The 22,123-nt window shown below is 45.6% G+C and overlaps 1 protein-coding gene across 2 annotated transcripts in view; it reads left to right on the top strand.

Moving 5' to 3' along the window:
* Positions 1 to 22,123, top strand: part of PDE9A (phosphodiesterase 9A) — a 51,374-nt gene that overhangs the window by 21,779 nt on the left and 7,472 nt on the right. The window contains exons 5-11 of one of the 2 annotated variants that reach the window (XM_041487954.1): positions 2,039 to 2,093; positions 2,936 to 3,006; positions 7,317 to 7,401; positions 11,463 to 11,544; positions 13,729 to 13,803; positions 16,847 to 16,933; positions 20,452 to 20,556. In XM_041487954.1, coding sequence (XP_041343888.1) covers positions 2,039 to 2,093; positions 2,936 to 3,006; positions 7,317 to 7,401; positions 11,463 to 11,544; positions 13,729 to 13,803; positions 16,847 to 16,933; positions 20,452 to 20,556 — 560 coding nt within the window. Of the gene's footprint in view, positions 1 to 458; positions 477 to 2,038; positions 2,094 to 2,935; positions 3,007 to 7,316; positions 7,402 to 11,462; positions 11,545 to 13,728; positions 13,804 to 16,846; positions 16,934 to 20,451; positions 20,557 to 22,123 lie in introns of those variants that run through there. The other variant, XM_041487953.1, reaches the window with a different exon arrangement.

Genomic DNA, 22,123 nt, shown 5'->3' on the forward strand with positions numbered 1-22,123 from the left:
CAAGACTAAATTATGTCAGAGCAATGTCTCATTTTCTTCAGAACCCGGGGTTACCAGAGGTCTTCCCCTTGGAAAGAAGCAGGGCAGAGAAATGGATCTTTGTCTCTTTAAGATGAGGCGAACTGCCACTCTTAGTCATATATCTTTACTGCACCCTAGGGTTATAAAAACATACATCTTCATTTTGAAAGTCTTTTATTACATCCATAAACATCAGATTGCAGCTGAGTGTTCCCTGGATGGGAATTTCTTAGTACTCCAAGTGAGTTTTGACAGGGGGAGGGAGTGAAAGTAAGATTGTTGGGGTTTTTTTTTTTTTTTACTGGAACAGTGTTTATAGGGAACTTGTCAGTCTCTGGCATGCTCCAGCCACTGTCAGAGGGCTGAGCAGCATCGAAGGGAGAGGACACGGGTTTCTCTGCTTTCTCTGCTTGTTTTCCTTGTTGGACTCTGTGCCATCCCAGGTGCTGCCCACGGTAAGTTTTGCTCCTCTCTTAAATAGGACGCGGCATTTGCTTTTGTTTCAGCGCTTGGTTTTTGTGAGAAAACTGGAAAATGGGTCTCTGTGAGAAGAACCAATCTGTTTTCTCTGCTAGCCAGTCTGCTGGGAGCTGGGGGGGGAAAAGGAGAAAAAAAAGAGGGAATTAGATCTGAGACTTTCAGAGCACAGAATGCTTGCTCCAGTTTTGAGACACAGGGGGGAACAGGCAAATTGTTTGGACCGGTGATGTGAATGCTCTTGACAAGTATTGCTGACGTCTCTAATACCCGAGGAATTGCAAATCCTTTCAACAGGTACAAGAGCTATCATTTAGAAATAAATGGTAAATGCTGGGCTGTATTTCTGTCTGATGTGTTTTGCCTGGGTGATTGCACTTGTGAGTGTTGTGTTCCCTGGGGGAAGGACAAGAAGTATCTGCAGAAATGCCATCGGGTGTTTCTGTGCGGGGTATAAATAGGTGCTCTGTAATCTGCAGTGTGTTTGTGAGTGCACTCAATGCTTCCCTTCCTTGAGCATATCCCCAGTGCAGGAATCACTGCAGCACTTAGCTGGTGGGGGAAAGAGGAAACAATCCCAAAACAAGATCTCAGGACTCAGCAAAGGTGATTTGTGCTTCCCCTTTCTGTGTGGACATGCTAAAATATTGCTATCATACTTCTTCCTTCGTAAAGTGTGCTGTCCCCTGAAATCCAGGGTCCTGTTTTGAGGGATTGTTTGCTTTTCCTGTGTTGGGAATTGCAATCCTCTAATTATCTTGAGAAGAGACTGGGGCTTCATCAGGCTGACTTTCCTGAGCCAGCAGAAGATCCTGAGAGCCCACGAGGGCTCCCAGTGTGGCCACTGCTGCAGGAATTCAGGGAACAATGGGATCTTGACAGGATCCCTGTGGCAGCTCCATCCAAGCTGTGTTCTCAAGGGAAAAGGGGCTGGGAAACTTGTACCCTGCTGTGTCCATCCCACAAACCAGGAAGGGCAGACCTCATTCTGCAGGGACAGCACTTTGTCATCTCATGTTTGCCTGGAGTTTATGCAAGGCAGCACAATCCTTAGGCATTTGCACCAGAAAGAAAAAAAAAAAAATGGTCTCCAGGATAAAACTGAAAGGCAGGCTGGGTTATATTTAGTGTTCATGAGCTGTGGTGTTCATGGGCACTCTCTCACAGAGTGCTGGTGGTGTAGAGACACCAGCTGTGAGCAGGAACTTTCAGAAGCCAGGTGGGATTCTGGGTGTCCCACCCAAGGTCTGTGGAAAGGTCTCCTCCCCAGGAAATTCTGCCTTAAAACAAGCCACCTCTCAGAGACCCAGCCTCCCAAAAATAAATCTTCTGGGAAACCCTGGCTGTAATCTGCAGGAAGAGGAAGGCAGGTGAGACAAGGGGTCATTCCCAAACCCTGTCACTCTTCAAAGGACCAAAACAATTTTTTGGCCTCACCACTAGAACTGGAAGCCTGGGGACACCACTCTGCAGAAGGGCTGAGTATGTCTTGTTTCCTTTCTTTTTTTTCCTATCATGTCTTCCTTCTGGTTTTTTTCAGAGAAAGAAGAATTGTTCCAGAATTTATTGGGACAGATTGCTGAGCAGTTCTCGAGGTAAGAAACTGAACATCATTATTAATTTAAAATGCTATTTCTTTTATCAGCCTGAAGTGAAATTTTCACAGAAGGCAGAGGGGCATTTAAGACATCTTTCAAATCCCACTCTGCCTGCCAAATTTAGGTCTGGGACACATTATTTCCTGCTGACAGCAATACAGTAGCTCAAACCAAAAGCAATTTCAGTGATTATCTTTGATCTAAAAAGGAGATCAAGTAGTAAATGCTCCTTCCCTCTTAGGAAGCAAAAGAAATGCTTCTTCGTTGAGCAGTCAAATCATCAGATTTGTTTCATTTTCCCCTTTATCACCCAAAAATGTCTCTCCTCAGAGAGGATTTCTCAACATCTGTGTAGCTGCTTATTTAATCCCAGCTGGTTTCAATAAGACAGATCAGTCCCACCACAGCCCAGCAAATCAGCAGCGTAACTCGGCAGGAGGGGAGGAGGTTTCAGAGTGTGCAGACACCAAGACGCTGCTCTTGGACAATTATGAATTACCAATTTAACAATTATCGATTTAACTTTGCTTCCCTGGGGGGGTACAGTAGCAAGTCACTGCTGAGAGAGGGGGAGATGAAGTGTTGTAGAGCCACGGGACATTGCCAGGGCCATAAAAAAAATAAATCTCTTGTTAATTTTTCTGAAAATTAAACCCAGGTGTATTTTCTGCCCCAATGTTAGCATTTCCGTGGAAAATTTGCTTTTCCTTATGACAAACGTGGGCTGGGCAGATCAATCATAGAGACACAAATATGGCATTTCTAGCAGCAGTTCTTAGCACCTAGGGTAGATAGAGCATTAAATGTATGACATTAATACATGAGGGTTTTCTTTCCAGGGTTTTTAAAATCAATGAACTGAAAACGGAAGTAGCTAATCACTTGGCAATGCTGGAGAAAAAGGTTGAATGTGAGTGTCCCTTTATTCCTATCACAGTGGGAACTGGTGCCTTGTGACCTCTGACCTGTCCTGCTCCTCCACTTTCTCTAATCCCTTGTAATTTGGCCAACTCTGAGCTCCAAAGGCCCCAGGTCAGCCCGTGGGGATGGTGGGAGCCTGTGGTGGCACTGGTGTGGGGACGAGGGTGGGCTGGCTGGTGCTGCCAGCATCCAGAGCTCCTCCTGCCCTCCCTTTGAGGGGCTGCTGGGCCCTCCACTGAGCTTTGGGGTTGGGGCCATGTCCTGCTGTTCCCATGCCCCTGTGGCAGAGGGTCTTCACCACCCACCTCCCCATCTCCACCTCCCAGCCCCTGGGCAGCCCTCCGGTGTCCCCATGGCCCAGGTGTCTGTCACCTCCTGCCCCCAGCAGTGACCTCCCCATCCCTCTGCACTCCCTGATCCTCTAACTCTGAGGAACCTGATCCCACCTTCCCTGGGGCTGTTTGGTCTGTAATTCCAGGGGTAACACCCTCCTTCTGCTGTCAGTCCCATTCCCCACAGAATTCCCAGGATCACTGGGTTGGAAGAGACCTTCAAGACCATGGAGTCCAACCCAGCCCCAAGAGCTCAACTAAACCCTGGCCCCCAGTGCCACATCCAGGCTTTGTTAAACACCCCCAGGGATGGTGACTGCAGCACCTCCCCGGGCAGCCATTCCAGAACTTTATCACCCTTTCTGGAAAAAGCTTTTTCGTGCTATCCAGCCTGTATTTCCCTTGGTGCAGCTGGAGGCTGTGTGCTCTGGTTGTGTCAGTGCTGCCTGGAGAAAGAGCCCAGCCCAGCTGAGCACAGGCACCTTTCAGGAGCTGTGCAGAGTGATGAGGGCACCCCTGAGTCTCCTTTTCTCCAGGCTCAGCACCCCCAGCTCCCTCAGTCATTCCTTGCACTGTAACACGACCCTATGGTTACAGTGCAACAGCCAAATTCAATTCACCCTGTCAATGAGCTCCTTTCCTGGGTTTTTGGGTTGTTTTGTTTCCCCTTGTACAGCCTCTGAGTTGTTTCAGTACATTAGGCAGAACACAGGTCCCAGAGAGGCAGGGAAGGGGCATGAATAAGGTGCTGCCATCCAATTTTGACTTCAAACCCCACATCCTTGAGAATGCTCAGCATTGAAGTCAGGAACAGGGAGAGCCTTTCCCAGCACTACAGCTGCAGAAAGAACTTTTCCACTAGGACTGTCTGAGAAAAAAAAAAAGAGTTTCTGGTTCCTGAAACTTCCCCTGACCAGAAGCTACCTTGACCCTGCAGCTGCTCAGGGAGAGTGATCCCTTTGTCAGCAGAGAGAGGAAGAAATGTCCTTATTTGCAGAGCAGCTGCAGGGAAGCCTCTCCCTGTGGCCACCCCAGCCTCAGGCTCCTGGTGCTGAGGATTTCCATGGAGGGGGCAACCTGCAGCTTGCCTACCCCCAGAAAGGAACCCAGCTATGAATTCCTCCTTGTCTGTTTGGCTGGTGCTTCTCCCAAGGCTTTGCTGGTTTATTCTTTGCCCCCCAAAAAAAAAAAAAAAGAGAAAAGAAAAATGAGTTCAGTCACTCAGCATTTTCAGTAAAACTTCTGACCAGCTCCACTCCTCAAGGCTAAATGCCTTGGATTAGAGTAAATGAGGTAAGCTGTGGGTCTTTGTATCCCCTTGGCAGCCCAAGAAAGCAATGATCCCAGCCAGCTAGGGGCTGCTTTTGGGATCCCTGGCACACACTCTGCCTCTCAACACTGGCAACTCATGGCACAGGAGGGAGGTAACCAAGGCATTCATGCCATTCCTGGCAGGAAAAACTGAGCACCTGCCCACTCCAGCACTTTATTGCTGGTTTAGGGAAGGCAGCATGCCCAGAGCTGCTGGGCCATGCAGGTGGACTGAATTCCCTGCTTCCCAAAGGAGGATTCTCTCCCTGAGTGGGTCCCACTGCTGATGGAACCAGCAGCTGATGGAGCAATCTGTGGGAAGGAGCTCCCTGGGCTGCCTGTCTGCTCCAAGTCAGACTTCCAGAGTTTGCAACAGAGCCCAGTCTGCAGCATTCTGAAATAATTCCCTGGGCTGTCATGTTTAAGAAACAAAAACGTGGGAGAGAGGGAGTGTCCAACCTCCCTGCTTGAGCTGGGCTCCCAGAGGTTGCTCTGAGAGCCATGTTTCACTGCTGGATTCAGCCCAAGGATTTCTTTAGACAGCACAGGGTCTTTTCAGAAGGTATTTCTCGCTGCAGAATAATGTAATGGGCCCTTAATCAGTGCACATGACATGGCCATTTATCATTTGCAAGCCAAATGTGGAAAGAATTGTGTTTTTATTTTGCCTTTTCTCCTGCCTCCTTCAGAGATTCCTTTTCCACCACTTTCACATGTGCTCTCCAGGATTTGTTCCCCAGAGGGGACGTGTGTGTGGGGATAAATGCTCATGACAGCACCACATCTGCACCTCACATGAAATGTTCTCAGCTTCCTTCCAATTCCTGCCTAGAGACCTCACCAGAGATGTGTTTTCAGGGAGCCAAATCTTTAGATGATTTTTAAATCCCAGCTAAAGCTTGTCAGTTCCCCTTGGAAAATGAGCCCATGCAGAGCAAGCACTGGGAATGCTTTGTCCTGTGGCTTGTCTTACTCTGCACAGCAGCCCACACAAGAATAAAGAAGCTGGCAAAAAACCCTTTGCAATTTGTAATCACTTCGTATCTACCTTAAGAAAATAATTATGTAAATTTTCTGCTCCCCCAGAGAGATTTGGGTTGAAAACCAAAGAGATGCAACATGAAAAAACGCTCAGGGCTGCTATTTTGCACCAGAACTTCTCTTCTCCCTGCAGTTGCCTGCCCCACTTCCCTGTCACTGATAACTCTGCTTGGCTCCCACTGCTTCAAATAGGCACTGGCCACCAATTAGACATCTTGGCAAATGGAATTTCTCCCAGGTGAATGCATCAGTGTGGTACAGATCAGCACAGGGCCTGCAGGTCAGCTAAAGCTGACCATCAGCAGTTGAACAAAGCCCCCAAAAAAGTGCAGGCAGGTATCCAGAACAAAGATATCCAATGAGCAGGACAGCAGCTTGTTGCATCAGCGCGTTGTGATCACCCAAAGAAATTGCCTGCAACAATGACAGACAAAAAAATAGAAATGTTTAAATGGGATTTTAAAGAGAGCATCCCTATAAACAAAAATAAACTAACCCCCTTGCCCTTTCCTCTCCTAATATGTGGCATTCTGGGCTTAGTTCAGACACATCTCTTTCCTTTTTCCCAGTCCCAGCTGCAATATTTGTTGTTACTCTCATAAAGGTAAACAAAACCGAGGTCTCTGCTTATCTCCAGAGCTGTGCCCTTCAAGGCAGGGTTTTATCACTTGCTCTCCCGATAAGTGTGATCCAGACTGTGATTTTCTAAGAAAGTTGCTGAATACTGATTTTCCTCCATGCAAACAACGAGTTCAGTAAACAAATGAGCTGTGAAATGATTGCATGTGAATGACATGGAGTTATAAATGGTGCTGTGTCCTTGATCACACTGACAGTTCAACGAGGGGGAAAGAAAAGGGAGAATTATTCTCACACTCTCACTGCGTTGGGCTCTCTCAGCTATAGGGAATAAAGTGCCCTGCTGCATAAAAAGGCAATCAAACTTTTTGCCTCATGGCTCTCACAATTGCATGCAGAAGGGAAATATAGGATTTTCTGTGCTGCATGTAGAAATAACCTTTGATTACAGAATTGATTGGCAAAAAGAAGTGACAGAATTTCAATAGTTAAAAAAAAAATCTATCATTAGAATTTTCAACATTTTTTCTCTCCCTCCTGCATTCTCACTTTGGTTTTTCTGTATCCAGCAATGCCTCTCCGAGCTCCTTAATGCTCTGCATGAACTTCCGAATTAAAACCTTTTATCTTAATGGGAATTCTAATCCTACCGGGCGTGTTTGCATAGCCCTGCTTATCATCCCATCACGGGAGTGGGGCTTTTTCCTGCTCAGGATTTCCTCTGATTCCTGCTCTGCAGCCGAGGAGTGAAGGCACCAGAAGAGCTGCCTGCTGCTGTGGAGAAGCCGAGCTGTTATAGCCACTGAGTGAATGAAGGCTGTTATCTGCATTGGCAGCAGAGAATTCCTGTGGCTTTCCAAGATCCCATCTCGCTTTGGCAGCACCTGCACGTGGGAGAGCCCAGGCAGCCTGTGGGAGCTGCTGCCTCGCTGGATAACCCCACTGGCAGAGCTCCCTGAAGTTTTGCACCATTGTGAAACGAGGCCCTGCGACTTCTCGCCATGGTAACACCCCTGTTGTTTCCCTTTGTTGACAGTGGAAGGCCTGAAAGTGGTGGAGATTGAGAAATGCAAGCGTGACATTAAAAAGATGAGGGAGGAAATGGCAGCAAGAAGCAGCAGGTAAGTTCTGCTTGGCACCCAACCACAGGAGCGTCTGGTTTCAAACCCTAATGCAACATTTCCACAGAATTATCTCCTGGGCTTAGAAGTAAAAGAGCAAGGAAACCAATAACCATCAAGGACAGGGGCTTTAATTTACCATTTGAAGATTTATAGCCATTCACCAGTTAAATTAGCTTGGGCCATGGGAATAGAGAAGAAGGTCTTGGGAGCTATTTGTCACCATACAGAATGGGAATTCTTCATCCAGATTTACTGGGAGAGAGAGAGAATGAGAAAAGAACTTCTGCACTTCCAGCCTTTGGTTGGGAACCAGTTAGCCCTCGAATCAGCTCCAATATATTCTGGGAAATTACCAAATAAATATGTTGCAGCTCCTCTAATTATGATCTCATGCTATTATAAATCATCCGTTTCAAATTCAATGAGAAATTGGGAATTTACATTCTAATGCAAGGGCTTATTGTGATGGTTTTGCTGTAATTAAAACAGCAGCAGAAAAAATTGCATTTCCTACGGTGCGTGGTCGCAGCTGGAAAACGCCCCCTGTGTCACTGAAGTGCCCCACTAGGACAAACAAATCATCACTGTGAGATTGGGAATACTCCTGGGAAGGTTGCTGGACAGGAATATACCCTGCTGCTCAAAATGTGGGTGAAGGGAATTTTTCTCAGCAAATGTAACTATGCTGTCTTGACAGTATCGGGGTCAAATTGTCTGACCCTTAATCAAAACTGTTTCCTACTGAGGGCAGTGGGAGATGTGCTAAAAGATTCAGGCTTTATAATCACTCATTTTTATAAATGTTGCCATCCAGATATGTCAGGAGGCACAATGATAATTCCTTCCCGTGAAGTCCAAGGCCAAATTCAGCTGTCATATTAGCATAAATGCAGAATAACATTATTAACCTCAGATGTGCCTCAGATTTATCCCAGCAGGGTGGAATGCAGTCTGCCCTGTGACTTGCATAATTTCTTTTTGGGGTGTGTGGAGAAATCTCATTAGAAAAATCCAAGCCCAGGTTGGCAGCAAATGCAAGAGCATGTGTGCTGATTTGTGCTGGGTGTGATGTGAGAAACGTGTGTGCCCATGTGTCTTTGCCTCAGCTGTGGTAGGGAGCTGGCAGAGCTGAACAGTGATGCAGAGTGATGATGATGAACAGTGATGCACAGGTGGACAGGGAATTAGGTCCAAAAAAAGAAGTTATGGCAAGTTCGCGTTCACTCAGTCACCACCACGCCACATCAGGCAGTACGAGACTGTCCCAGCAGCCATGACTAATTCCCATCCCAGATCCTGTCACCTTCCAATCTATATTTTGTGGTCTAAACAACAAGCTGTTAACAAGAAAAGCTGGAATGGGGGGGTGTTCCATCTGCTCAGTGCAGCCAGCTCCAGCTGGGGTGTCACCTTCACCGAGGGCTCGTGGTGAGATGTGACAGGCTCCTACAGCCAGAGACCAGCAGGGGTGTGAGGCTGGAAGGCTGTGGTAAAGATGGGCTCAGCTGGGCACAGACACCCACCCTGGCTTGCTCTGAGCTCACACTCACAGCTGCTCTCTCTGAAGCAGGAGCAGGGCTCCTGTGTCCACGTGGCTCTGTCACAGCTCCTCTTGGTTACCCTGAGCTGCATCTCCCTCCTCCCAGCTGTTCAAAGGCTCCTCCTGCTCATGCAGAATTCTGCACCCTGTGGGTGTGGGAGCCAAAGCAGCAGCTAGATGTGGATACAGGTCTGAGGAGATGATGCTCCTTGGTGCTGCTGAGGAATGGGCTGAGGTTCCTTATTCCCAAGCCACTACAGCCCCACAGCAGCCAGGTCACCAGCCTGTGGTGACCCCAGCCTAGGGATGCTTGACCCCAGGGTGGCTGAGCAAACCCTCTCCTGCTGGCATGAGATGAGAGGCATCCCAGGGAAGTGGAAATGTTATTTGCTCTCATTTAGACCTGTCGTCACTTGTGCAGTGTCATTTGCTAGATAATGCATTGTGGTTGCAATTAGGGATCCCATCTAAATTTAATTAATGTATATAAATATTTGTGAGTGCCTGTATTCCTTCAAAAAGATCACGGTGTACACAGCTGTATGGGTGTTTACCTTTTCTTATATTTGCTGTTACATTACCAAATGAGAGAGTAAGGCTGGGCAGCCAGGTTTATAAAAGCACAGTGAATTGTGCATCTCTCTGTTCAGAAGAGCAAAGCAGCTCCATTTGCATCCTCCTCAAATTGCTTTTTTTTTTGCTTGTCTGCTTTTTGCACTCACCACTGGCAGATGCTAATAGCATTATGGTGTCATTTAAAATCATGATGATTTGCAGATCCAGTTTTGCATTTGTGAAGGTTTGATGCATCCTGGCTCTGGTGTGTTCCCCAGTGTGCTGGGATGAAGGCTTCAATATCCTACTACAGCTGGGAATTAGAGATAGCTGGCTGACCTTCAGCTAACCCTGGCAGTCAGCTCCAATTAGGGCAAGGAATGCCCCAATCTCACTATTTTTATCCTACTAATACCCCACACAGTGGAGTTTTGAGGAAACGGCTTTAGAAATGATTAAGACAGCTTTTCATCAAGTGAGAATCTCCTTAAACAGGGCAGGAAAAGGCAGCTGGTTGAAGTCAGCTGACCACCATGAGCTGTGAAATGACATAACTTTCACAGGATTCAGACACTGACACCAGAAATGACAGCAGACATCAATGTTAAGAGGCGAAAAGAGACCTGGACTAATTCCCAACAGAGAAGAGAATCACTCAAAAGAGATACAATGCAAAATATAATAATCAAAAATGCAAAAACCAAGTTAACGGAATGCTTTGCTTGGCTTCTTTGGGGAGGTTTATTTTTGCTTCCTTTGGCAGGGGGCTTGAAAACTGCGAGAGGATAATCCAAATGTTAGGACTCCAGGGATAAATCCCTGGAAGTGCTCAAGGCCGGATTGGATGGGGCTCTGAGCAGCCTGACCTAGTGAGCAGCACCCCTGGCCACAGCAGGGTGGGTGGAGCTGGATGATTTCTAAGGTCCCTTCCAACCCAAACCATTTCATTACTCTATAAATGCAAAATGCAGGAAGATCAGCCTCACACAAGAATTAATAAAGTCCATGTGGACAGCTAGCTGGGAAAAGCCCTGCAAGGCCATCGAGTCCAAGCTGTGCCTGATCCCCACTTTGTCCCTGGCCCAGAGCTCTGAGTGCCACCTCCAGGCCCTCCTTGGACACCTCCAGGGATGGGGACTCCAAACCACCCTGGACAGCCCCTGACGATGCTTGACCACCTTTTCAATGAAGGAATTCTCCCTGATGTCCAGCCTGTCCCTCCCCTGGCACAGTTTGAGGTCATTTGGGAGAAGGGCCCAAGCCTCGCCTGGCTGCAGCCTCATCAGGGAATTGTTGATAAGGCCCCTCCTGGGCCTCTGCCCAGATGGGAAAGCATCAGCTCGGCTTTTCCATATGCAGAGGAAAGAAGAGTAGATAACTGGCAGTGTTAATAACCAGGCAAGTGTTAATTACCTGTAATTGCTGGCAGGGGCTCCCTTTCTCCAGGATCAGGGAGCCAAGCAGAGGTGTCTGCCAAGTCCATGCCTCTCTGCTCTTGTCCCACACGAGGGGCAGCAGCCAAGGAGGTCACACCATCCAAGTGGAAGTTCTCCTGGGCTGCAGCGAGGCTCAGTGGGTGCCCTCAGCAGTAAATCAACACAGGTGTGCCCACAGCCAGCGTGGTCCCTGGCAGCCCTGGAGAAGGATGCCTGCCATGGACAGCAAGCTGCTCACTGGAAGTTTAAGGAGAAGTGGTTGGGTATCCATGGATACATGCCTGAACTCAGATGCTTCTCTCTTGAATGCAAATAGACCGAGAAAGGGCAGCAGGGGTGTTGCACAAGGGGAGAAAATCCTGAGGAGGATCACACTTTCAAAGCATTTTGAACAGCACTGCTTTAGAAAGGGAGAGGCTGTGGGGTGGGGTGCTTCTCTGAGGGGTGGCCACTGGGAGACCAGAGCACTTCTGGCACTTTTTGAGGCACTGTTCCCTCAGTGTTAAGAGATGAATATTTCATTTCAGGACTAACTGTCCCTGCAAGTACAGCTTTTTGGATGAAAACAAGAGGCCAGCTCCCCGGCGGGATGTACCATCCTACCCAAAGGTACCACACAACCCTTGCTCTTCCCATATTCCTGCTGCAGGGCTGCCATCCTCACAAGTGCTGCTTTACAATGTGTGACTCCTTAGCCATTAATTCCCTGTTATTCTAAATCCAAGGTCTGATCCAAAATGCCAATGGAAAAAGCCAACAGTTGCCCGTGGTGACTTAAAGTTTAATTCTCAGTAGTCTTTAATACTTGAAAGCTCATTAGTGTTTGAAATGTTAATGAACATTGTGCATTCATCAACATTTAATGCTCTTTTGTCTAGGTATATTTGTTTATTCTCCACGCTCATAGCAACAATCAAAAACACCCTGTAATGCTGTGTTCTGATTGAAAGTAGTGCTGCTGCCTGCTTTCTCCTAATAGATTATTTTTTAATTTAAAAAGTAATTTATGGGGATGCTTCACCTAGGGAAACAAAGAGAAAATGCGACATTGGATTCTCTCCAAAATGATTCATTGTCCCTGTGAAAATGAGTTAGTGTATTTGCTAGAGAAAACAGTAATGCTGGAAGAAAAAATGTCTCCTGGGCAAGCACAAGTACAAATCCACAGTGATGAATGAGGCTGAAACCATGAAGAGCGCAGGGTCTTGAATCCCAGAACCAGCAGTCTTTGCCCACAAGAATTATTAAAAGCTGCCTGGTTATGCCTGCCCAGTGCCCAGCTCAGACCTTGACAAAACACCAGCTCACACATTTGCAGATCATGGTTTAACCATGAGCATCTCCTCACACACACCAAAGCTGGCTCAGCCACCCTGAATCCTCACAGTCCTGTGTGATGCAGATCTATGACATGGACCTGGCTCTGTGCACATTTGTCTTCAGAGCCCAGCAGAGCAATAAATTCTGCTCTTTGTTCTGCTCTGCTTGCTAAAGTGACCTCCACTGAAGCAGAGACTCTGGGACTTCTATTTCTTTTAGTTAACTGTTGCCCAGGAGGCTTGTGCTCCTGACACTAACACATGATTTCACAGAACACATCAGTTCTAAGCCAGTTTTTTTCCCTTGATAAGTATATATGTCAGATTAAACTTTGATGGACTGCTGCATTAGGATCTTGAATTAAGAATAAAGGCTACGAAGAGTTGAACTGCCCCACTGCAGAGTAAACTTTTGTATTTCTGCATTTTTCCTAGCCCAAAACTCATGGGAGTTTGGGGTTTTAGAGATTTGCAAAATTTGTCAGGTGCTGGATTTGTCCAGTGTCAGTGAGGCTGAAGGAAGTTGTCATTGCAACTCCAAGTCTGTACTGCTAATTTGCAGTTTCCTTGCAGAAAGTCACACTAAATGTGCATTGTGTATGCAAATGCAAAACTCCTTGCCTTCTGAAGAAGAAAAATTAATCTTTTGTGTTGGATACTAAGTCCAAGTCCTCCTTGGACTTAGTATCAAACAATTTGATGGCTCAGAAATTGTCATTCACCTGCTCAGGAGAGTAAACCCAGACTAGAGACAGCCATGGTAAATGGACCAGTTGAAGCCACAAGGGTTTTGAGTCCCCAAACCACTGATGCATAGGATCCTGAAAAGATGAATCCATAGAGTCCTGATATCCCCATGTCTTTTAACCCTGCACATTCCTTTTCTTTTCATTTTGTATACAACCATAACTGGTGAATGAGCTTGATTTTGTTTTAGGCTTCTGAGCGTAATGATAAAAAATCACTTGAATCTTGCAGGCTGACAACCAATTTGAAACTGTGGGCACTCTTGAAAAAACACTTGAAATGAGAGCATAAATCATCTGAAAATAAACATATCATCCCCAGCAGCTAATTTAGCACTGTAAGCAGAGACACTTCACACCACCCCTCCCTAACTGGCAGCTTCGAGTGCTGCTGATGCTCTGCAGGCAGCAGAACCAGTGCAGGGATGGGTCTGTGCCCTGTGCCTTTGATTTTCTGTGCTGGATTTAGCCATGACCCTCTCCTTAACACCTCCACTCTCCCTTTTCTCCCAAGTTCTGCTCCACAAGGATCTGCCCCAATGAGCAGCTGCCAGCTGGCAGGAAGGGTGAGGAGGGTTGGGTGGCCAGAGGGAGAGATCATTTGCTCTCTCCTTGGGCAATGTGGCTAAATCCCTCATGAATGGAACCCTGGGAGCCCCAAGGACATGCCAACAGCATTCCCATGGCAGAGACACCCTTGTTTACACCTCCTGCCTTTCTGTCTGCAGTACATGCTGTCCCAGGAGACCATCGAGGCTCTGCGGAAACCAACTTTTGACGTCTGGCTGTGGGAGCCCAACGAGGTGAGGATGCCAGGTTGGCAGGGCTGGCACTTTCTGAGAGCCAATAAGGCCAAAAGAGCCCTTTGAGACAGTCTGCAGGATTTTCCCCCTTTTCTGCACCTTACTTTCTATATTTTTTTCATTTCCATACCACACCAGAAATGCAGTGCTTCTTCCTAGCAGATGCCAGGTAGATTATGCTGCTTATCATATCCTGGCTCCTCTTCATTTGCTCTTTAATCTCTTCCTGGTAAAGTCCCTCAACTGGTGCACTGTCATTACTGTCACATGAGTTCTCCCATACCATTTTATCTGAACAAATCAATCCCCAGTGAAGTGTGTGCTTAAGCACATCATCAATAACTCCACTCAAATCAATAAAGCAGCAGGCAGAGGTGCAGACATTGATTCACACCCCTTCAGCTGAGGGTTTTTTCTGCAGTTTGTTCTGAAGAGGTTGCAAGGCTGCATTCAAAGCCAATTTTCATCTTTTTTTACTTAATTTTCTTCCTTTTTTACTGCTATTAGTGTTATTCATGGTTCATCACTTGTACTGCAGAAGGTTCTGGAAGGTCTCTATGTAAACCTCCAGAAGCATAAAGGAGAAGGATGTTAAGAGTGAACAGCTTATAATGTAATGTAAAACCAGATTTAGCAAGCACTAGCAAATCTCACTCAATAAAAACATGATGGAGGACAGGACTAAACCAGGAGTTTAGTGCTGGTTTTTTTTTTCCCAGGGGAAGGCTTGGGTAGCTCTGGCAGCATCCCCAGCAGCAATCACCCAAATTACCTTCTCAGAGGTTCTGCACAGAGTGATTCTGGCTCAGCATGACAAGGAAAAACATCCCATACCCCATCCACAGGAACAGCACATTCCCTTCAGGGTATTTCCTGTGTCTGGAAGAACAACAGAAGGGCTCTCTGGTGGCTTTATGTCCATCTCCCATTTGCTGAGAGCTTCCCTTGTGTGGTCAGAGGTGCTCTGCAGCCACTGCTCCCTCTCTGTACCATAAATGCCTGTGAGGTCTTTGCAGCAAGAGAGAATATGCCTGACAGGTGCACCATAACCCTGCTGGATTATTGTTCTGACTATTGTTGTTCTGACTATTAAGAAAGAATGAGGAGAGACAAAACCCATTATCCACAGTTTCCTGTGGGCTGGGGGACAGTGCTTTAGCACAGTAACTGGTTCAGAGGGCTAGGAAACATTATCAGGTGGCAAGAAGAAGGCAAACAGGAGAGTGTGGAGATTTAACTTGCCCTGCAAGGAGGAGTGTGCTCAGAAATGAGATTCCCCACAAGCTGTGAGCACCATATGGGTTTATCTCTCCCTCTTAGCTCTGCTTTATGTTTACAGAGAACATTTCAATTCTGTCAGTGCTTGTTTAGCAGTGAGTGTTTGCCCATGTGCTCCAAGCAGGACAGGCAGGTCATAAACCTCGGTCAGCTGTTAGCAAATGAATAATGTGCCCTGCTGCATCTCAGTAAACACAGCTTTGCAGCAAGCCTGGCTCCTCCTTCTCAAATGCCCTCTCACTTTTCAAGCCTTACAAGAGTCCCATTTTCCAGCTTTTGCTGCTGACCAAGAAAGCTAAACATGAAAACTGAGATTCCCCTGTGTTCAGGGGCAGGAGTTTTGGGACTGAGAGTCGCCTCCTCAATCACCCAAAGCTCTCTTGGCAACAGCTGCATTTCTAAGGGCAATTCAGCACTTCTGGATAAAGTTTCTTGTCTTGGAAAGTCTTTTATGGAACTATTGCAAAACATGTATTCTACCAGGACAAGGGGATTTTCAGCAAAATGCTGTACATGTGATTTGAGCAGCATTCAGCTCATGGCATTGTCCCTCAGGTCTTGCAGGACATTTTCTTCCTGTTTGGATTACTCAAAATCAGCCCTGTTGTTACTCCATGACTTACATTTATATTTCCCTGGATAAATATAAAGTTTCATTAGATTAAATCATTTTTTCTGGTGAGTTTCTAAGAGCCTAAATAACAGAAAACTAACTAGAAATGCCCCCAGGGTTGTATTTGTGATATTTTACCCCTCATGTTGAAACCCCTGGTGTGCTTTACAGGCTAAAAACTGCATTTTCTAACACAATGACCAACCACATTCCGTCCCCTGCAGATTGGGCCTTCAGAAATGGGAATGCATATACACAAAAACTCCTGAACTCCCGGGAACCTGTTCATTTCTGACTGGTGGAAGCTGTTAGATTGAGATTTTCAATATATTTTGTTTTCAATTATTTGAGATTTTATCAATATCTTTTGTTTTCAATATCTTGAGATTGTCAATATCTTTTGTTTTCAATTCTTTCAAGCCCAGATGTGGGGCTTGATGATTAAATGTGAGGGGTGGTGCTAAATTACCTGAATCCCCCTTGCTGCTGCAGAGCAGATGTCTCTAAAGAGCTGCCTGTCCTTGCATTTCAGCTATAGGGATTCATAGTTACAGTCTCCATGAGGGGATAATCACAAAATTGCTGCAATTTTGTAGGGTTATAATGGGAAATCTTTTAAACAAGAAATGTGAGGTAAGATAGTAGAGTTAGGAGCTCACAAGAAGTCATAAAGAAAGAAGGTATTGACAAATGTCTGAAATAAGTTTCTTCAGGGATCTCTTATTTTTCTGCTGTCATTTTCTATTCAGCTAGAGCCTGATCCATTTCTGTACAGCCAGGGAGAAGCTCCCACTGGTTTCACTGAGCAATAGGACACATCCCAGCTGAACTAGAAAAATGGCAATGCTTTTTTTGTGAGCAGGAATTGCTGTGATACACACAAATCACAGTAACTGAAGAGTGCTGGTGTGATATTCAAAGCCCTGCACAAAACCTGTGAAGTCAAGAGCAGCGTGTCTGCTTCAAAAAGCTTTCAGACCCTCTCTGTCTCCCCTCTTGCACTGACTTTAATCATGCAATCTTTGAACATCTTTCTTTCATCTAAAGAGGGCTCTGCAATTATTTGATGCTTGCAAGGGGGGAATTCGCTTCACAGGGTGTCCTCAAGGGATATTTAAAGAGCCAAAATAACCTTCCTGTTCCTGGCTGCAGATGCTGAGCTGTTTGGAGCACATGTACCACGACCTTGGGCTGGTAAAAGACTTCAACATCAATCCTATCACCCTGAAGAGGTGGTTGGTGAGTGTTTCAAGTGTTTGCAATTTTTCACATTCAAAAATCAATAAACAAGGCATTTAGTCATGGAATTAACATGACTGGCGTGAGTAATCCCAATGAAAGCAGTCAGTCTATACAAATTTTTAAAATTTAAGTACTTCAGAAAATGTTTGCATTCTTGTGGTCACAAATGACTCTTTTGTAACTGTTTTGCATTCATTTGCTGAGGTTTCCTTTACTGAAAGCAGTTCATTTCTGCTGAATGCTCTTGATACCTACTGCAAATGGAGGCAAGACAAGTGCCTTCAGATATAGCTAGAAAGTGCAATAATCATTCAATGTACTAAATCACAGGGAGCAGAGGAAGGAACAAGTCAGGAAGGAAAAGGAATTGCTGAGAAGGTAACTTTCTTTGCTTCAGTCTTTGATGTGAGAATGTTGCAGAGATGCAAAATGTGAGAAAGATGAGATCATACCAAAAGTGAGGTGGCTGAGGGAGAAACACTGGAATATTTAAAAAGCAATGAATTTTCAGGTCCAAGGGAGAGCAAAAGAAAGTGTTTGCTAAAAAGCTGAAGAATATATTGGCTTTCTTAGAAAAAACCCATCATGTTCTTAGAGAACTGTAGACCAATAAATATTTTAACCATTGTTTAAAAAGCATCCAGGGATAGCCTGAGGAATTACAACTAGTAAAAACTTACCTCTGTGTCTCACAAATTGATTGAGACAATAATTAAAAACATCATGGTGTGAATTCATCATGCAGCTGTTTCATAGGATTCCTGTACTAAAGACTTACACCTCATTAATCTCTTCTAATTCCCTGAGGAGCTCACAGAGAGCAGAGGGCAGTGTTTTAGATGGATGTAGACTCCTAAAAAAGTTCACAAAATCAGGAGGCAGCTGGAAAAGACAAAGGAAAGAGTGGGTCCATCACATGTTACAGGAGGCACGTGGGGCTGTCACTGCTGGGTGTCCTGCTGCAGGAGGGACACAACGAGGCACAAGGCTGAGCAGGGCCTGGAATAAGGGATCAAATGCCACCACAGAAGGCAGGAGGCTCACCTGCAATTTATTCCCAGCACTGGTGAAGCCTTTTTAGAAAAATAATATGCCTGCATTAAAGGAGAAACCAAAAAAATATCAAAAGCTGGTAAATCTCTCTGTCTGAAGAAGGAAAATGAAAAGCTGGGTGGTGTTGACCTTATGAAGCAGCTGAAGACAAGGGGTGGGATGAAACCCAACACAAACAAGGGTAACACGGAGTAGATGAACCAAAAGATCTCCTCCTCCTGTTTCACAGCCCAAAAACATGGGAAGCAAGGTGATATGTCAACACACACCAACAGCCCACCCACACACACTGCTGCAGGCAGCTTCCCCTACTCGTGTCTCCAGGCAATTTGTCACCACTAGAATTTAAGACAGCTTCACTCTGAGCACAAAAGGGGAGTTTGTTGTGTATTTTCTACAAAGGTAAGGCAGGGCGAGGTCTCCTATCTTTTTGAAGAAATAAAAATGATTTCTAAAAGCCTCAAGGGCTCTGCTGCAAAGTGGCACAGTGTGGGCATCACTTTGAACTCAAGGGGGACAGAAAAAGCCACCCCACGCTTATCCCAAATCCACTGGCTACAGAAGTCTTCCAGAAAGGGGAGGAAAGAGTGATTAATGCAACCTAGTCACTCCTTCCCTCCTGAGCCAGGAGTGCCCTGGGATGCTCTGGGCTCCAGTGCTGGATGTGCACATTACATCCATGCAGCTTTGTGCAGTGCCATGTGTAGGCTGTGAGATACCACTTGTGAGCCTGGCTGGCAACCATATCATGCCATTCCTAAGTCATTTTAAAGTAATGAAATGTGTTTCTATAATCCTTGCTGCAGAATAATCTGTGCAGCTTTTGTAATGAAGCCCACAAATACTGAATAAGCATTGAAATACCACACTTCTCTTGACCTCATCCAGAGCTTTGAGGTTCCCTAGAAGTCAGGTGATGGGTTGAAGTGTTTGATCCTGATGGGGTGTGAGGACTCCTGAGGTAAATTCCTGATTTAGCTGGGGAAGGGGACAAATGCTGTCCATGTCATTAATTCAGGCTCAGTAACTGAAGCATGAGGGCTCTCTGGGCTCCAGCTTTGGAGGAGGATTCAGCAGAGGGGTCCAGCAGCGCTGCTGACTCTTGGCTGCTTTGTGAGGGACAGGAAACCAGAGCAGCACTGGAATAATGACCGTGGCATGTGCCAACCCAGCTGTGCCAGCCTCCCTCTGCCAGCCTGGCTGGCACTAGCCAGGACACAGGGACACACAGGCTTTATCCTGCCTGTGCAACGAGGGCAACCAAGCCAGGATCTGTAGAAATTTAAAGCAAACAATGGCTCCTGTGAGCCCATGACAGCTCAATCTCTCCCGGGCTGACAGGCATAGAAAACCCACCCAGGTGTGCTCCAGCCTGGTGTGCATTCACATCCTCCCTTTGCCAAGCAACACGTCCCAAAGTGCCACCTCTGAGCACTGGCAAATGAAATGACAGCCACATTTCAGCTTCAAGGTATCAGAGCTGCAGTTTGTATTCAGCAGGAGAGGGGGCCAGGGGTGGGCTCTGAGCCCTTTACAGTTCCCCCTTTAGCCACTGCAAGGTTTGAAATACAAATTCAAGATGAGAGCAGAGTGTCCTCTCTTGAGGACTGAGATGCAGCTGTGCTGGGATGTTTGCCCATTGCTGGCTGGTGAGAGGGGATTTTCTGTGAACTTTACCTGCTGGTGAATTCTTGGAACACACAAATGTGAAAAACACCTTCACTCTCCTGTGAAAATTTAAAAGTTTAATTGAGGACAATAGGAGACAAGGACCATAGAGCAAAGGGTGTTACAGGTGCCTCTTGGCACTTATCCAAAAGCATCCTGTTATCTTTTGGTATACTCCTTAAATACCTTTTCTCTTACATCAGCTTATTGCATATTCATAGACCCTTATGCATAGTAAACTTTTCCCCAAACTAGTTTACATGTTCCACGAATTGTTTAGCACATCTCCTCCTTGGGATCCACCTTTTTAGAGCATGCACATTCCTTGGCTGTGGTTTTAGTCCTTTTTTATCACCTCCAGTTTTTGGGCCTCAGTCACACTGTCTTCAGACAGTGAGTGTTGATAGCTGGCAGATCTGTAGCAGGGTCCTCATCCTGTGTTCATCGGGTGTTATCCCATCCAAGCAGGAATTTTAACACAAGCATGCTTATATCAGCTATTTCACTACTATGCCAAAGCTTAATTAACAACAGAAATAAAAACTATGTCTTTATAACAAAGTTACTTTAACACCACACATATAGAATACATTTTAATATTTGCAAAAAGACAACATTTTAATATGTATCTATTACACAAATCTCACACAGGAAGGCGGAAAGTGTCAGAAGCCCTGTGCTGTCACTCTGTCCTAGCAGAGACTAATCCTGGGCCCCATAGGACTCTTTAAGGATTTCCAGTGCTTGGCAAACAGCTCTGCCACCTCTGACAGCTCCATTCCCTCTCTCTGCAGCTGTGTATCCACGACAATTACAGGAACAACCCCTTCCACAATTTCCGGCACTGCTTCTGCGTCACCCAGATGATGTACAGCATGATCTCGCTCTGCAGCCTCCAGGTACCACCCCCTCCATGGCACCACTCCATTTCCACCTCAAACCTGAGCCACTTCTCCTGCAAAACGAGCCACCAGCCTGCTGGCAAGCGGTGGCCTTTGAGGAGGCTGTACTTGCTCAGTCCCCGGGTGTGGGAAGTGGATTTGTAGGGAATTTTCCAAGCCTGACAGAAGGCTCACACAGTGCATCCCTGTGCAAACCTGGAGACAAGAAATGCTGACTCAGAAATGCCATGAAATAGGACAGACATTGTTGAGAGAGAAATGGAACTAGAAATAAGTTTCAAAGGATGGCCTCTGGATACCTTAGGGAAATAGAACTATGAAAGGTGTATTGTATTAAGACTCACAAAGAGTAATTTTTGATGATTAGCTTTAAGGTATTTACTGTATTAATTGCATTATTATTACATTATTAATTACAGTATTATTTATAAATAGCATGGCAATAACTGATAGGCCAAGAAACACAGTGTATTATAACTAAGAAATATCTGACTTCTCATTCATGGCATGAATTATAACATCTGTATTGTCTCACCCTTCATATGAAACTGCAAATAGAATAAAAGTTTTTTAAACACCTCTCAGGTGTTTAAAATCAGATCAGATCTCTACATCAGAAAAAACTTAATCTGACACCTGGGCACACAAGGAGAGGTGTTGCATTTCCACCTCAGCCATCCCATTCCTGACCCCCAGCACCTGCACAGCTTTCTGAGGCTGTTGGGAGGTAACTTCAGCTCCTGGATGTCCGCAGTTTGTACTGTGATGGAGTGAAACATTCAGGAATGACAGCCAAACCCCTGCTGAGTTATGGTCTGTGGGTTTGTTCTTTGTTTGGGACACAAAATGTTCCCACAAGAGGTTTCCTCCAAATGTGTGTTTTTACCTGTGCTTGTCCTGTAGCCTGACATGTGCAGGGCACACATTTCACCTTTATTTTGTCCAAAACTATAGGCATCAATTAATTTCATGTCTGGATAACCTGCACTCATATATTAGTTTCATTTCTTTACAAAACTGCTTTTTTTAACAGTAAAAACCCCTTTTTTCTCTGTAGTTACACATATCAGTTACTGGCCTAAGACTGTTTTCTTGCCAGTAGCAAAATGAAGAAGAATTTGCTTTAATGTAAGTCCATGCTATTCAAAAGCTGTGGGAACACAACATTTAATTTTTCTTGCTCTTTTCATAACTTTATTTAATGCAGTATGCAGTGGCAACAGAGCCATCTTCCAGCCCTCCCTTTACCTAATCAGGGTGCTCAAATGACTCGTAAGAGACTCTATACTAGTGTCTCAGTGCTTTTATATCATCTCTGCAGTAATAGCAAGTTTCAAGGAAATTGCCTCCTCTGAGCTGCTGTTATTTCATGGAACAAAGGCAAATCTGAGTCATTTTTACTGGAAGGAAAGGCAGATTTCTCTTTCTTGACTGAAGTAAATTCATCCAAGGAAAAATGCTTCATTTTGCTCAGATTTGCATTTCTCTGAAACGCAAATGTGTCTGGTTTCTTTATTTCTTTTGATTTACAGGGACAGGGGAAGTAGAAACCATAATACTACAT

This window comes from Pyrgilauda ruficollis, unplaced genomic scaffold (assembly GCF_017590135.1).
Source record: "Pyrgilauda ruficollis isolate IOZ18807 unplaced genomic scaffold, ASM1759013v1 scaffold85, whole genome shotgun sequence".
Lineage (NCBI taxonomy): Eukaryota > Metazoa > Chordata > Aves > Passeriformes > Passeridae > Pyrgilauda > Pyrgilauda ruficollis.